General features: G+C 41.0%; 1 protein-coding gene across 3 annotated transcripts in view; it reads left to right on the top strand.

Moving 5' to 3' along the window:
- CEP112 (centrosomal protein 112) overlaps positions 1–14993 on the top strand; it is a 173669-nt gene extending 158676 nt beyond the window's left edge. For all 3 annotated transcript variants that reach the window (XM_042802635.1, XM_042802634.1, XM_042802636.1), the window contains 3 exons: positions 10850–10951; positions 13417–13481; positions 14850–14993. In XM_042802635.1, coding sequence (XP_042658569.1) covers positions 10850–10951; positions 13417–13481; positions 14850–14853 — 171 coding nt within the window. In that variant the 3' untranslated portion in view covers positions 14854–14993. The remainder of the gene's footprint in view (positions 1–10849; positions 10952–13416; positions 13482–14849) is intronic.
- Positions 14994–17342: the final 2349 nt, after the last annotated feature.

Here is a 17342-nt window from a genome sequence, read left to right as displayed (position 1 = left end):
AATGAATCCAGGAATGTAGCCATGTGCAGCAAATTTTGTTGAATTGGGGCCTGTATAAAAATGAATGGTAGTAATATTCTTGCTTTATTACCTAGATTTCTTTAGAATACCTCACTTAATTTCAAATTCCTTTTTGTAATGGTAATAACCCCAACTCAGTATACTAAAAAGCTCCAAGAATCTCTCTTTTGAGAATTACAGTCAAGAATTTCTTCAGATAAAAGCCGCTATTCTTTTTATTCCTTGTTCTAACATTTTTAACTGTAGGGGTCGATTGAGTATGATGCAAAATTTCTAATTGGGGATAATAAGGGAAAGAATTTCCTCATGTTTGCAAATAACTCAAGTAGCAACTCTATAGATACTCAAACCATAGGAATACTCCAAGCAGTCAGGTCACAAATAGAGTCTTAAAGGAAAGAGATTTTCTGAAGACAGAAAATCAATTATGTCCAATTCATGAATATTACTGAGGAAATGAAGAATACCAATCTAGATTTCTAGCCCTTTAATGACTTTTCTCAAATAGATTATAAAAAAGGGAGAAAGGCGTTATCTGAGTAAGGATGTTGTAGAAATATTTGGAATAGAATGGAACAGCTTAGTTTGTTAAGTGGATTTCACTCATGTTCAAATGAAAACAGGAGTGATAATTGTAAAAGAGCTATGATTCAAAAGCATTCAGCGAGTTTTCATTTTTAATGTTTGTTATTCTGACTTGCTCAATTTTTTATGACTGCTGAATATTTACCACATTCAGCCTTACTTACTGTTTCCATGCCAACTAAATATATTTGTTCTCAGATGAATGCTGTGATGCATCATTCTGAAATTTTAGTTGCTGTGTAGCACAAAGAGCTTCCAACATTTGCCACACCTTCTCCTTGATGAGAACAGTACTACTGCCTGCAGATTTGTGGAGCTGTGAGTAAATAATCAGTAAGAAAGAGATGAGCAATGTATGCCTACGTCCAGGGTATGGTCCCAAATAGTTCATAATATAATGATGACTGGAAGACTTGAGTAATACTAATATCCGTTTAGTTTAGGGGCTTTGGTCCCTATTTATTTTCAGACTCATTTTTAAAGATATCACAGAGTTTTAAATGCAATCAGATAAGTTCATAGAAAATCCTTGCCCTCACTTCCATTATCCTGCCCTGCTCTGTACGCTCTGGAAAAATCACGTGGAAGCAGTGGAATTTCCTCCATCTGGAGGTGGGTGAACCACTGCAGGAAAGTTGCTCCAAGTGCAGCCTCTCTCCTCTTGCAGGGCTTTTAGCTGAGGTGCCCCAGATAATTGCAAAAGCCAGGCAGTGCTTCTGGGGCCCCTGCCTTGAATTTCCAGACTTTCTCAAAAGGTTGTCTTTCTCAGGACGTGTTTGAGTCATCTAAAATCGGGCTAGAAAGCTCTAGGATAGGTATTTAAAAATAAAACTTTGCTTTGTGGCCAGCTGCAGGTGAGGAGGATTTAGGCAGCCTTTGTTTTGCAGAGCCCGCGAGCACTTTGGAAACTGAGAAACAAACAGTCAGCAGCGCTGGAGGTGGTGATGAAATTCTGCCATTTGCTCTGGTTGCTTCAACCCACGTCGCTGAAACGCTTCCAGAATTTTCCCCCCCAGAGACCCATTTCTGGTCCCACAGAAATGGGAAGCTTAGTCTAGATTTGAATGATCTTAACCACAGAAGTGATTCACGGAGAGCAGCCCTGGCACTGTCACTGCCTGCGGACCAGGCGCTTAACCCCTGGGGCGGGCGGCGCTGGCACCAGGGCGCAGCAGCCGCCGGTGCGATGGGCAAGAGAGGGAGAATCTGAAAGAAGTTTCCACTGTGACTTTCAAGAATAGCGTCACCAAAGATTGTACCATTAAAATAGTCCCTGCAGTTTCTGTATGCGACCAGCACGGACTGGAGAGGATGTATTTGAAGGGCGCTTGTTTTTCTGAAGTTCTGCGTGGCCGAGGAGGATCCTTCTGTCCATCCGTTGCTTCGCTGACACGCCAAGCACCGGGGTCAGGAGGGTGCCCTGTACTTCAGCTGTTTTTCTCCCATAAAGCATTTCATATATATATATTTATACAGTGAAAAATGTAGGAGACAAACAGCCAAAGGGGTGTAGCTCCCCACAAGCTGTCACCTGAAAATCTGCTGGTTCAGTGTCTGCAGGCAGCACAGTAGAAGATTTCTTTTCAAACTGCTTACGGTGAACAAATTTCAAGTTTAAAACATTTTTATTGAAAAGATGCAACCATTGCGTCACATGCAAGCAGTGAAGAATCTGATGTGAGTGGAAGCACACAAGTCAGGCTGATTAGTGTACACAGACCAAAGCACTCATTTCTTAGTGTGTTGTTCTCTTTTCAGACTTCCTGATAGAGACTGATGGGGAGGAATCAGACTGATTCTGGTTATATCTATATAAGGGACCTTTCATGGATATAGGCGCCCCTATAGGTGTATGGCAATGTTGACAAAGGTACCGTAAAATGACTACTGACGTTATTTGGAGTCCAATTCTACCACTTTTACATTGGTTAATGTCTACCATACATGCAATTCCATTGATTTATTCATTTATCACTTTGATACAAAAGCACCCCCCAATTTTTAGTTAAGACTGAGATTGTTAGAATAAATCATAACTTTGCATTTGATATATTTTATATTTTGTATAGCATTTTCTTTAACGGCCTACTATGAAAGGAATGCAGAATTAAATCCAGTATAGTAAATTATACTGTATAGCATGAAGTTTCAGATTAGCAGAAGGAGATAGAAGCTGAGATTCAAGCACAGAAAAACAGATTTGCAGGTGGGATTTGAAAGGAGCTGGAAATCAATGGAGTTGCAAGTTCCCGGGAGCTCCATATGGCAGGAACTGCGGGAGAGAAGGCTCTTACCAACTGTGCAACTGCCAAAGGGAAAAGAGGTAGATGATGATGATGTACGTGTGGAAGTCAATGATCAAATGTTATCTTTGCTAATCAGACATAACTGGAAAATACACAAATATATACCTACTTCATAGGACTGAATGAATTATTGGAACGAAGTGGCCAGCTGGAGAAAGACAGTAAAACAGAAACTACAGAACAAGTAGTTAAAAGGAAAAGAGAATTTTTACCAAAAAATAATGGAAGCATATGCCAGCATGCAGGAATTAGAGAGTATTTTAAAATGTCGGTTTACTAGCTCTTTGTCTTAAATAGTAGTGAATGAGAAAGAGATCTTTCTTTTAAGAGAGCAGTGCATCATTTTAGTGCGTCTGTGGTTTGTTGCCATATTATCAATTAAAGGAATTTTGTTCTTTCAGAATTGTTTAAAGTAGGACTACAAGGGACAATAATGCTGGTATTTCATGCAGAGAATTTTTTAAAAAAAAAAAAAAAAAAGGAATGGGAATGCATGGAGGAGCCAACTGGATGACAGAAGAGAAGAGCAGAGACACCTCATCACCAGTGCAGGCTCTCGGTGATGTGTGCTCAATTAGTGAACTGTCCCATTCATTTTTTCGAGGTGATGAGGTGCCTGGACAGATCTAAAAAGGACAAAAAGGCCAGCTTTAAATTCTAAAGTATTTCTGCACTCAGCTTTGAGGCTCCCAACATAAGAAGGATGTGGACCTGCTCAAGCAAGTCCAGAGGAGGCCACGAAGATGCTGGGGGGGCTGGAGCAGCTCCCCTGGGGGGCCGGGCTGAGAGAGTTGGGGGGGTTCAGCCTGGAGAAGAGAAGGCTCCGGGGAGCCCTTCGAGCGGCCTCCCAGGGCTTAAAGGGGGGACAGGAGAGGTGGGGGGGGACTCTGGATCAGGGCGCAAAGGGATAGGACAAGGGGTGACGGTTTTAAGCTGAAAGAGGGGAGATTTAGATTAGATATCAGGAAGAAATTCTCCCCCGTGCGGGGGGTGAGGCGCTGGCCCAGGGTGCCCAGAGCAGCTGTGGGTGCCCCCTCCCTGGAAGGGTTCAAGGCCAGGTTGGACGGGGCTGGGAGCCCCCTGGGCTGGGGGAAGGGGGCCCTGCCCGGGGCAGGGGGGGTGGGACTGGGTGATCCTTAAGGTCCCTTCCAACCCAAACCATTCTACAATGCTATGATTTTGTTTGCAATTTAATCAGCACAGAATGCCATCGATCAGACATCTGTCGGGAAGCAGAGCACTGGCTGTCTCTCTCCTGACCACCCAGCCTCACCCGTGCCCAAAGCTGAGCAGGCTCTTACCAACCCTGACACTTTATAAACCTGGCAGCTGGGCTTCCAGTTGAGATGCTGATTAGATTTTTGTTCTTGAAAGAGGGAAAATGGTGATAGCAAAAGTAGCTTCTGATTATTATCTACAAAGATTTGCTTGTTCACACAGTCAGTGTGAAAATACTGAGCCTAATCCTGCATGCTGCTGAGCTTTGTCAGCCCTCTCTGTCATTAGCGAGCTCTCAGCACCTCCGTGTATCAGACAGGGAAACCTTGACTTGCTGAACCACCCCAGGATGGAAAGGATTATATAGAAGGTAACACATGCCGGAATGTAAAACTGAAATACATAAATACATTCCCGTGGTGGTGTCAAAGATGCTTATAGCTTTATTTCAGACTTAATTATCTTGATAGTGTATTAGGAGCCAGAAATGAACACCATGTGTTTCCAGCTTTGGCCCAGCAGCGCTGGTTACTGGCTGGGATGGTTTTGGTTTTGTTCCTCCAGGCCAGGGGTGTGAGCCGTGTCTCCGGGTCCCCTCGCCCCGCGGAGAGCAGGACCCTCGTGGTGCAGTAACGACCTGTCCAGCTGATGAAAGGACAGCATTGACAAGAGCTGAGGGAAATAGTGCTTGGGGACAAAGATGGCATCTGCGATGAGTCATTTGGAAGGAGGGGAAAAGAAGTCGGGGATCCTCCAAATCCCAGCTGGAACAATAGCGGAGCCCTGGAGAGGGGGAGGTTGAGAGAACAGCGCGAATTTTCTAGCCACAACATTCCTGGTTGTTCCATGGTGTTGACAGTGAAAGCTTTTATTCCTCTCCAACTCGCGTAATCCCAAGAATGCTGTTCTTGCCATATGCAGCCCACTGGTGTTTTTTTTAAAAAAAAAAAAAAAAGCTTTGCCTGCCTTCCCTTCCTTTGCAGTTATGAATTATATAGACTCGGGTTGCTTAACTACAAACAGAGGATTTTCCAGGTGGGAGATCTTGGTTAAGAAAAGAAAGATATCGAAATACAAGCCACTGAAGTAATAAGAGCTCTTGGATGCAGGTTGGAAAAAAAAGTGTCTTAGGGCAGAAAGCTCAGTGTGCAGCGAGCAGCCCGGCGTAACTGGAGGTCCCTGTGGGTTAGTAAAACAACAAGGCAAAAATGTTTTGGACACTCAGATGGTTTACTAGCTAAAGACAGAAAAACAAAGAGGATGGCTATGCCACCAATTTATGTTTTATTGAAACTGTCAGGACAGAGGAGGTTCTCCAGCAGTATTTTCTCAGCGGAGAACAACATGGTGTACACTTGACAAAATAACTGGCTCAGCTGATCTTGCTCGGTTACTGTTTTCAACTGAGCCAAATTCATGCAATTTATAGCATTCATTACTTTTCTTAAGAACTTGAGAACACTTGTATCAAATTGCATTCTATTTCTCTAAATCTGGAAGAACCATATTTCAATGTGCGTTGCACAGTAAGAATAGAAATTCCCACTGCCTGAAATAAGGGAGACTGTAGACCAGAAAGCAGCAGATATTCATATTTGATTATATACTGGAAAGACAAATGTTCAGACCTTGTTCTTCGTTGCAAAAATGGATACCTCATTTGATTCTTCATTAGGAAAAATTGTTTCAGAAGATTTCAAGCTCCAATTAAATACTCTCTTACAACAGAAACCTGAGAGATCTAAAATGTAAGGAAATTGCAGATTTTGGTAGATTTGGTTCCTGGGTTATAGACACTGCCCAACATCCCCCAGGCCAGGTGACGGAGGAAGGGGCCCATATAGAATTGTAGCATTTTATGGGTGTAGAACTACGCTCACTTAGAGTTTTGGAGTGCTGAGAAGAACAGGAGGAGTCACGGCAATTAGGGAGAAAGCAAGGAGTGATTAATCATTGCTTTGACATTCTTTGGGTTGTTTGGTGGGGGGGTTTTTTGTTGATTTTTTTTTTTTAATTGGGATGGCATTGTAGTAATTTGTCCTTCACTTGCCCTTTTTAAAGTACTTTCAGAAATTTACTTCAATCTTCACACCACCTGAATGAAGTTGACCTATGCAATATCATTATTATTATTATTATCATCATCATAATCATCATTACCCTCATTCAGAAGGATGAGACTTTAGACTTAGATTAAATGATTTGCCTAAGGCTGAAGGAGTTATTTTTACCTTTTTGGTCCTCTAACCCATCTTCAGATTTATTACAGCAGATCTTTCACGTCTTCTTTCAGAGATGGGTATTGCAGAACAGACACATAACCTTTTTGAAGAAATTTCTCTTTTAAATAGCATGATAACATACCGTTGCTTAAATAATGCAGGAAAGGAGTTGAGAGACAGGAAATTACTTTTCTCATCTTACTCCCCCTGAAACATGGAGAAAATTTGATAATAATTAAATGATCTTAATTATGCCTTTTGGTCACTATCCTAGTATTTCCTGGCACACATGAAATTATTATCCTTCACAAATATTATAAACAGGCAGAAATTAAGATACCAAAAAACCCACAAAACTTTAGTTAAATGAACTGCCTTTTGATTCTTATCTGACATAAACAAAATGTTAACTTCATGCCCTTCAAGACAATTTTTTTTTTCAGGGGAACTCGAACAATTCTTCTGTAGTCCCTTCATTTGCTTTGGCAATGTATACTTCAGAGTTTCTTTTGCAGTTTCCTTATGCTTCTCTGGTTCAAGTAATGTAATTTACAGTTGAAAGATCTGGAGAAGATTGCATCTTTTGTTGTTTTGGTTTTGTTTTGTTTTTTTTTTTTAACTTTTTTTTTTTTTTTCTAGTGAGATGGAGATTTTTCACCAGGGCTAGTATGTTCTGGATGATAAACTCAGCATCACAGTCCTCTCAGAAGCAAGAAGGGGAGACCTGGCTATCGGGAACCCAAATAAGATATGGTGTGGTTGTGGCTGTATAGGAAAGCATAGAGGAGAAGCAGAATATCCTCTGCTTTGCAGGCTGTTCTTAGCACATGGACTAAAATGCATCTGGTCATCTTGAAGATACTGTATTTCTCCTGGATGTGCTTAGGTTGTTTCTTTCAAAAAGGAAGGAGAGTGACTCAGTGCAGCTAGGTGCCAATGGGACTTGCTCCTGATGGGTGCTGTGCTCCTCGCTGTTCCTAACCCAGCCCCACAAACATCCTGCTGAAGCTTTTAGAACTAATGAGTAGCTGCAAAACTGAATTGTGGCGCCTGAACACTCCTTGAAGTAGTAAAATTGAAACTCATACTGCTGAAAAGTGTTGGGCCAGGCCTGACCGCTTGGTTTGGAAAGCTCAGGTTTAGATAGTTCTCTTCTGGGCATCAAAACCAACTTTTATCTCTTTTGAGAATGTTCTCAATATCTTATTGTAGTCAGAGAAATCATAACTTCCCTGCTTTTTGCATCACTTTGTATAACTGTGTGAATATTTGTCTCTTCTTTTTTTTTCTAATTTATCGTGTGACTAAGCATACATGAGCTATGTGTGGCAACTTCAGCTTTCAGTTGTTTCTACTGACACCAAAGATGATTGATGGTAAAACTTTAAACCTCATATGTTAGCCAGCAACCTGAATAAACAAAGACCAGTGTGGCAGCTTAATATTAAAAGCTATAAAACCTTCCTGGGGGTTCATGGATTAAATCAACTCACCAAAATGAATTTTCAAAAAAAGCTTTCTCAGGGCTGAAGAAAAACGAACACAACAGTAAATGAAATAGAGCTATCCTCATCCAGCAGACTAAAGCCCTCCTGAGGGCTGAAGAATTGCAATTTTAAGCATCTCTCAAGAGTGCGAGAGGAGACACAGTATTTGTGGATCCTAGGGAGGAAGCTTGAGGCTATAAAAGAACAAAAAAGCCTTTAAGGCACAAAAAAAAAAAAAAATCCCTGCAGACATAGATTTCATTGGTCAAAAGTAAGTATTAAAAAATAAAAACCTTCTCCCATTAAAATTAGTATACATTAGCCCACTGTATGTTATTTTTCAGTTATAAGAAGTGATTTAGATTTTTGCCATACACTATTTTAATCTCTTGGGTCAATAAACCTTGATAGTAACTTCAGCCAAAAATATCAACATGTTGTTTATCATAATATGACAGGAAACAGCTGGGACCTTATTTTCATCTTATTGTGATGCAATTATTAGTGAGCACAGTTGAAAGTAAAATATTTTGTCTCGGCAAACAGACAAATTGCACTTGTATCCCAGAGAACAGTTCTCACCGCAAAAAAAAAGTGGATGTCTTCTCTTTGAAATAGAGTAAGAAATCAGCCTCAAGCAATACTTCAGCTACCATGGCTTGCTTCTCATTTTCTTTCTCCGTTTTCACCCAACCCAGTAATATATATATCCATATTTTAAAGCACAGTACATATTTCTTCTGACTTTTCAAGAAGCACCTTTGTCAAAAGGGAACAGTCCCCTTGCTGCTTTGCAGAGTTAATAGCAAACGTTAACAGTGTTGTGAAAACATGTATTTAGAGGACACATGCAGATTAAACTATTAAAACCAGTGACTTGGTTGAAAGAAGACCATTGCACAATTAGAACATTATTATTTCACTTGCAGAGCTGTATTAAAATTTTTGTTGCATCCACTTAGAATGAAACTTTCTTGACTTTCCTCTAGGAAAAATTGTAATAGGGGGTTCCTGCTGTGTGCCTGGCACCTGAGGACGCTGGTGAGGGTCCTGGGTGCTCTGTCGGCATGGCTAGATCGTGGTGTAGTGAGCTGTATCGGGGTCCAGGCTCAGCTCCTGACATCTGCATCGCCTGTAAATGCAGAGCCTGAGCGTGAGTCAGGCCGCGTGATGGAGTTTCTGCGCTGGTTGGGTCACCCCAACATATTGGCAAGGTGATCATCCAGATACTCCCACTTGTGAAATAGATCTTTATTCAGAATTTAGGAAATAAAAGAATTTGGCTGTTCTAGCTGCCTGTTTCTGCTCCCGTCTCACCAAGAACAAATGTAACATGTTGAATTAACTGAAATATATGTTTCTGCTCTATCAAGGTCCCCACCCAAATGAGCTGTTGGCTCAGAAAATATTTATCCTGGCAAAGCACCTATGCATAACTTTGTAAGCCTTTATAGAAATAGTAGCGTAAATTTATTGGAGTAACTTTCAGAAACATAAATTTTGATCACTGGCTTATATACAAGCAGGGTTCAAACAAGGTTTCCTCTCTCACCATTTTTTTCCTTTAGATTTGCATAATGGCATCACTTACTTGCAGTTCACAAGGAAAGCCTCTAATTGCCTATTTGCATAGAGATTTGGAGATTTCTTCTGCATGTCAGAATGACTCAGACAGAATTTTCCTAAAGTTCTATCAGATTGTTTTATTCCTTTTGTATTGATAATTGTATTACGCATAATGCATATTTTGGCATGACCTGCTTTTACCATAAGATGGTAGTTGGCACATCTTGTACTGAACTTTGTGTTCAGTTCTCACGTGTGTAAGCGTGTGTGCTCCTTGCAAGCTGGGAGCTGGAAGTTGCAGCTCGTGGCTTCCTCAGATGTAGGACTGAGGTTTTGATTTGTGGTTGCAATGGTAGATATAAGCAATTTGGTGACTAAAACAAAATTAGCACAAAATGCTGTTGGTGTGTAAATCATTGGAAAATAGATTCAATTTGAAAGTTTAAAGATACTTTATAAATTAATCTGATATTGAATCCCTTTTATCCTTTATTTACATATTCGGCTGCTAATCCAGAAAAACACCTAAGTACTTGCTTAATTTGAATTAAGCGGTTAATCCTATTGGAAGTACAGATGTGAAGCCCTGATTCAGCCAAGTAATAAAGTGTGTGAGCAGTCCTGTGCGACTCGATGGACAGAGCTGAGCCAGACTCTTCGTACTTTGCCTGGGTCAAGATTCAGCAAATACAACCGCACTGAAGAGATATGAAACACAATCTTTCCAGCTGATCTGTCTTCATATAACATTGCTTTGTAGCTACTCTTTACTCAGCATCTGTTGAATAAGGTTACGGACTAAAATGTCCTCCTTTAGATGTAATTGTTTTGGTGTGAACATCTGATCTTGTAACATGTCTAAGCGGCTCAAAACTATTTGTTGAAAGTCCCATAGCCTCAGTGAAGTTGAGGAAGACAAAAAGTGCCATAAAAAATGGTTGCATGTTGAATAAAAAAAAAGTCCTTAAAAGCACCTAGAAGTTGAGAAATGTTGTAAAAATATTTTGGAAAACAATAATTTGGTTTGTCTAAGGGAGTAATGAGGCAAGTATCACTCTACTGACCTGGTTCGGATCCCACCAAAGAAAAAAAGAAAACTTCTGACTATCAATTTGCAAAGTGTATCACTATTGAGACAGAGTTAGAAATGGTTATTGCTTCTTCAAACCATGTCCCAACAAATGCCTTACTGTTTCCTTTTCATTATTTTTTTCCTCCTCTCCATATGTTCTTTATTCTTATGTTTTCTTTTTCCTTTCTTCCTCTTTTTTACCTCTTTTGCTCTTTACATGTCTTTACTGATCATTCTTCAATCTCCTTCCCTTTTCCTTGATATCACAACTCTGCATTTACTTGGACTCCAATTTGGGCAAAAGCAAAAAAGTTACTCCCCGGCTTCCAAAAGCAGCCATCTATATATAAATTTCTTTTTGTTCTGTTACAGATGACCCATATACGACAAGAATATGAAACTACACTCAAAGGTCTGATGCCAGCATCTTTGAGACAGGAACTTGAAGACACCATTTTATCTTTAAAATCTCAGGTAAATTCTTATTATTTGTCTTCAACTTTTTGGACTGGATAAAAACCATTTCTTCTAGACAAGAAATTATGACTGTCTAAAATTTGGCCAAAAATACTGAATAAGTCTCCACATGAAATTATGGAAGCACTCACATGCTTCTCAGTCATCCCTCAGAAGGCTTTTCTCCTCCAGTTTCCTCACCTTGAGAGCTATCATACAGCATCTTTTGATTCCAGATTTTGCTTCAGTTAGCAGTTGAAAGTAGAAATTGTGCTGTATTTAGTATTATGGTTTCTTTCTCAACCTTTCAAATATAGCACACAATTACCTCTCATCTTCCTTACCAAGTTTCTCCTGAAGGAATTGTTTAAAGGTTGCGTGTAAAAGGTGCAGAAGAGAATTAGAAATAATTTTGGTTTCTTTTCAGCCTATATAATAAATAGGATGTTTCTTTTAAAATGTTAGCCAAAATGATCATTGTGTTATTTCTACGTTTTCCTATAGAAAGAGGCTCTAACAGACTTCTATAATGCTTTGTCTTTAATATTGTAAAACACTAGCTCATCTGGAATAATGCCGAATCAATATTATTTATATGTAATAGACTATTAAATTGGCTAATTGAAATATCAAAATGCCATTGTAAACAGGGAACTACTAATGAATTAGCTGTATTTCTTGTACATGGTTCCCACAGAAGTTATGTGATGCTTTCCTATTCAGTACATTAGGATCTGGAAGAAAACAAAATGTCATCGCTGCCTGAACTCACATGAGGAAGGGTAAATAGCAATAAAGAAGGGTGATAGGAGAAGTGGAATAATGGTAATCCAAAGCAAACACTGCCAGTGTTGGCGTATGGCCCAGTGCAGGACTGTGCATTTAAACGTGTTGGGAAGGTCTGGGATCTGTCCTGGGCTGAAGGGAAGAAATAAGAAAAAGACAGGGCAGTGCTGGTGACTCAGAGCTGCCCGTGGGCTCTGGGAAGAGCAAAAGCCCTGAGGATACGGCATGCAAGTTTAGGCTTGATACCAGCACACCCCTAAGACCAATTTTCAGGACCATTTTTTCTTTCTTATAGAGTCATAGAATGGCTCGAGTTAGAAGGGACCTTAAATATCATCTAGTACCAACTAGATATGGAGATGGTTGGTAATTTAATGTATTTGGGTTTTCCCCCTCTTTTCTCTTCACAATGCATAAAGGTAATTATGTAGCAATTTTTGCTATGCATGAGACACTTCCCCTGGCAAAGTGCACCTTTAATAGAAGTAGGAAATTTTCATAGGCAAAACTTTCATATTCCTACGTACTAGTAGTGACACAACTTCAACACTATGGTTGTAAACACTCTGCTTACATACCAAGGGATACCTAAGGGAAGTGATGTTCTTTCTCATTTAAATAGTTGTGGGGAATGAAGAGTTAAGGATCTACTGGGGAAATCTATTTCCAGTTGATAGTAAAAAGCTATTTTTAAAGTGTGGTTGACTATTAGCACTGCCTGCTAGGAAGCGTTACTCTGCAGCTAACACAAGAACACCATACCTTTTAATGAGTTAAAAAAAAAGTAGAATCTGATACCTACCTGCAGGGCTTCTGTAAGCGGCAGCAGCATTTCAAAAGAGTAAAAGTAACTACACACATTAAAACCTGGGTGCTATCCCAGAAATACATAGCTGCTGGCTGTATTTCCAGCAGTACGCTGTCGTCGCAGACCACTCAGTAAGCAGGGCTCTTTCTGAAGCACAGGTGTCCTGGTCTTTGAAAATTGTTGAAATTCCTGCTTGAAAACATCAGACAATAAGGGCAGTGGAATCTCTGCACCTGCCAGGATTATTTATTGTTGGAGGAGGATGAAGAGGATAGGCTGAGTAAAAGCACCAAGCAATGATAAAAATAAACAAAACAAAAAAAAAAAAAAACAAAAAAAAAACAAAAAACAAAAAACAAAAAACAAAAAAAAAAAAAAAAAAAAAAAACAAAAAAAAAATACTTGAGGCTTCAGCACAGTTTTCTAAAAATGTTGCTAAATATAAAGTACGCTGCCCAATTGTCTGCTCTTGGTGAGTGGTCCAAAAATGGCCACAGTGTATTAATAAACATTAATTTTCATACACTTGAGGAACAGGTGAGTACCTTCATCACAAGGGCAAAGGTGCAGAGATCAGAGCACAGGCACCATATGAGAGTTGAGAGTAGAACTGGAGCTCCCAAACCTTTGCATAACCCATATCGTACCACCAGCTGAGTTTAAAAACTGTTTTGACTCTGTTCCTAAGGGAGTAGATAGTGTGCAGCTAGAGCGGGGCCGGGGAAGCCATGCTAACAATCTTCTATCAACTATTAATTCCAGTATGCAGCTAAAGTGTTATTGCATTTTATTTAGGCAGGATAGACCAGAAAAACACCTTTCATGAAACGAACACAGATTTATTAATTAGAATTTTGTACGCCATTTTCATGTGGGATGTATTTTACAGGTAAATATTCTGCAGAAAAGAGTCTCTGTCCTCCAGGAAGAGCTGAAAGCCTACCATGCCAGAAGGTAGGTGATTACCTTTGATCAATTTGTACCATTTCACACCTGTGGATCCCAGTTATTGAAGTTTTACGGCTTAATTAAAACACTCAAATATGGTTGCAGTTTTAAAAGATCCTTATTTTCAGTAAACAAGCGTCTGAGAATTTTCCCAGTGCTTAGTCAGTACTATTAGAGCAAGATTAGAGAACTTGCAGGTGCATTACAAGTCTGGGCTTTGCCTCGACGTTCATGATGAGACAGTGGCTCGGTGCACAGCTGCAGCTCTGCGGTGATGCCACCTCCTTTTAAGATAGAAAACAATGATGCAATGCGTAATATTACAGATCACATCTTCAAAGTACCGGATCTTCATGAGCCTGAGCTTTTTTTCAGACGTTTACACCCTCCAATATAAATTATGGCAAGTGCTGCAGCAATAAAAAGCCTTGCTGTGCCTTTAGAGTAGGTGATTCACATGGAGAGGTGAGTAAAAGGAAACTTCCTAGGAAAGCCACTCCATCTTTTTTATATTTATAGACTTTGATGAGGCTTGCATATCTCACATGAGGGTTTCTGCAAATAAGAACGTGTGCATGTAAAAACAGTGTAAAAGTTTGTAAGATCTTTAAACTTTTGTAAAAATGTTAGCACAGTGAAAGTTGCCTGAAAATATTAATCCTAAACTATGTGTTAATGAGAATTAGCTAAAGCTAATGGAGAACTGAAATGTCATAGATTCTTGGTAAGATGTCCAGCCTAGGTAACTTTGTTAGATAAATACAAAGCTGTAATGTAGTCTCTAAACTCTCTCCAACAGCAGCAGCAGCGTTACCAAGGGATGATTTTTGCCTCAAGCTTAACCTGAATTAGCGTCTTCACAGTTAGGAAAAAGAGCTGTTTAAAAAGATGAATAATCACGTACCATTAGATCAGGCCAGGCCACCAACGACCAAACCACTGGGGTGGATGGAGCCCCAGCCACGTCCTGACGGAGAGGAAGGGCAGGGGCAGAGCCAGCACGGCACGCAGCCGCTCCTCTCCGGGCTGGGCTGCCGCCGCCTCTTCTCCTAAACTCCGAGAAGCTTTGATGCTGTTTCCTTTCGGGGGAGTTTTCCTCCTGACCAGATCTCTTTTCCAACGCTACATTCACACTAGATTTTGTATTAGCATTTACCTGACCCTTCTCCACTGAACTCGCGCTTTTTGCTGCTTCCACGCGTGCCCGTGGCTCCTCGGTGGCACGCTGCCCGGCGTGCTCCTGAACACCCGGCACAGCACCCGGCACAGCCGTACCCAGCCCCGCTGCCGACCGGACCCAACCCGGTCACAGCCTGTTGTGGTTTTATAGTAAAAATAATCAGATATAACTAATGGGAACCTGTTCATTTTCAGGTAGCTGCTGGAGCTGTTGGATTTCTTCGATTGCCAAATGGACTGCTTTGAATAGGTTTGAAGATTTGGCTCTTGTGATTAAAATGCAAAGATCAGTGGCTGTTTTGTTAGCACATAAAATGTAATGAAGTTCATGAAAACACATCCATTGCTTGTGCCAGCATGTTTTCAGTTGTATCTTCCTTCCATTTTTTTTTTATCATTATCTTATTACAGACTTATCCTTTCAATATACTGTGTGTTTGACTCCATGCTGAGCTTGCTTACTGAGCGAGTAGAGTTTCCTCTACTAATATTTTTGTTATTACTTCCCAGTACCATTCTTTTCACTTTTATACATGAAGAAAATCCCATTTTCTATTATTATTGCCCAAGATATTTTAACATATTTTGACATTGTTTTGTGTTCATGTGTTTACATAATATTAAAATATTATTATTTTGTACTATTTTGTTTTGACATTATTGTCCTGCTTGGGCATCCCACTCACCTAAGTAGCCACAGTGCATATGAGAGTTTTGTATTGTTAACTGGGAAGATAATTTCATGCTGTGTTTCAAGGAAAAATCTTGGAGTGAGAATGAAAACACCGTGATGACGAACGCAGCCACCGTTGCCAGTTATATCTATCGTTGGGGTTTCATACACTGGTCACAGGAAAGTCCTTTGTCATTTGCTGATAACACAGTTATGGGGCGTTGTTGGAAAAGTCATAACTGATATGGCCTTGATTCTGCATGGGCGTGTGCAGGCTCTCTTGGATGATCCTGATAAATGGAAGCAGAGGTTTGAGCAGCAGCGGAAAGCTGAAGGACCCGGGCAGGGACTCATCCTTGTCCTGGGTCTGCCTCCCAAGCATAGGAAAGGCTTCCTTATCTCTTGGTCATCCGTAAGCCAGAGTGTACATTAGTACATTTGTAATCTGTAAATTTAGATATGCTGAATACAAGAATAGAATTTTTTTTTTTTTTTTTCACCCTGGTCACCGTTTTGCCGGCAGCGTTCGTATCACGGCGGAGTTAATGGTCTGAGTGCTTGAGAGGGGGCCAGAAATTCCTGTCTTCTAAGTCCAGCTGCAGCAAGACACCCCCCCCCCCCAATCGCTGCCGACAGGGACGGTCGCTTTTCCTCCCTCGCCCCGGCGGCACCGGCGCTCGCATGCCGCGGTCCGGGCACAATTCGGAGGGTCCTGAGCGCCCGTGGCTGGAGGCAGCTGTCCCGCTGAGTCCCAGCTCGCCAGCTGCGCTCTTATCTGCGCCTGGCACGGAGCTGGGTGAGGAGAGGCTTTGGCAGGCTGGGCTCCATCCACCCCCACCGCCTGGCAGGGAGCTCCGTGCCAAATACAGGCTCCGACTCTGCTGGGTGCTCTGCTCATTGTCAGCCTGGTCTGGGCCCGGGCAGGTTTTGCACCTTCCTTGAATCAACAAGTGATTCTTCTAATTATAGATAAGGGGTTGTCATGGCTCTGATAAGGGACGGGATGCTGGCAGGTGCCCCAAAGCCTCGCCTAGGGCAGTGGTGAATTTTAGTAGGAGGAATTTGTTAGTGCATTTAGTTAATTGTGGGCAGTAAAATGAAGTGTATTTGCGCAGAGAGGTGCACGGCAGCGACGGTTGGGCTCTCTGGGAGAAGCACCCAGAGCTCGCGGGGCTGCAGGCTGCGTGCGCCGGGATTTACCCGCTGGGTATTGCCCTGTGTCCAAACCACAGACCCTGGGACAGCGAAACCTCTCTCCTCACGTGTGAAGGAAATGAGGCACTTTCGGTTCTGCTGTTCTGCTTGTGGTTTTGCACGGTACCTGGGTGGTTATAGTGTTTTTGAAAGCGGTACATCCATAAAGAAACACGTGGACCCTCTTCTAGCTGGTTGAATTCAGGCCTCAATTTCATTCTTCTTGATGGAATTGGCTTGCTGATGTCGCTGATGATCAAAAAGCAGCTTGAGAAAAGTAGATCTTGGTCAATCTGGGAGTTTTAAAACTGAGAAACTCACTCAGGCATTAAATACAGCGTGAGGACCATTTTGAAGGTGCTTATAAACCTGATAAGAGATTAAATTCAAGGGTGGTTGGAGCTCTCTTGTAGTTTTTGTTAACATTTCTTCGATGAATTTTGTAATAAGAGTTAAGAGTCTGAAGTGCAGAATTATAAATGTTTTTATACATATTATTTGCTCTCTACCTCTCTTTTAACCCGCTAAGTAAGGGAGTGCCAGGTGCCAGTAGTTGAACTCACTGTCCACAAAACAAGCTCTGGTGAAACTGGCTTGAGCATGGTTTCAGCTTTATTTGTAATTTTTATTTATTTATTTTACTGATTTTGCTCTGTGAGAGAAGATTGTTTCACTCCATATAAAACCCTGCAAGAAAAAAACATCATAACATTTTTCACCAGTATCAAGGGAGGTGACCCTTATCAAGGTGACACTTTATTTCAGTGCCACTCACAGTTCTTGTGTTACACGTAACAAATATGCTTATTTCTGGTGCAGTT

The sequence above is a fragment of the Tyto alba genome, unplaced genomic scaffold (genome assembly GCF_018691265.1).
Source record: "Tyto alba isolate M040663 unplaced genomic scaffold, T.alba_DEE_v4.0 Super-Scaffold_39, whole genome shotgun sequence".
In the NCBI taxonomy this organism is placed as follows: domain Eukaryota; kingdom Metazoa; phylum Chordata; class Aves; order Strigiformes; family Tytonidae; genus Tyto; species Tyto alba.
The sequence above is the reverse complement of the archived record's forward strand: the minus strand, read 5'-3'. Positions and strand labels throughout refer to the sequence as shown.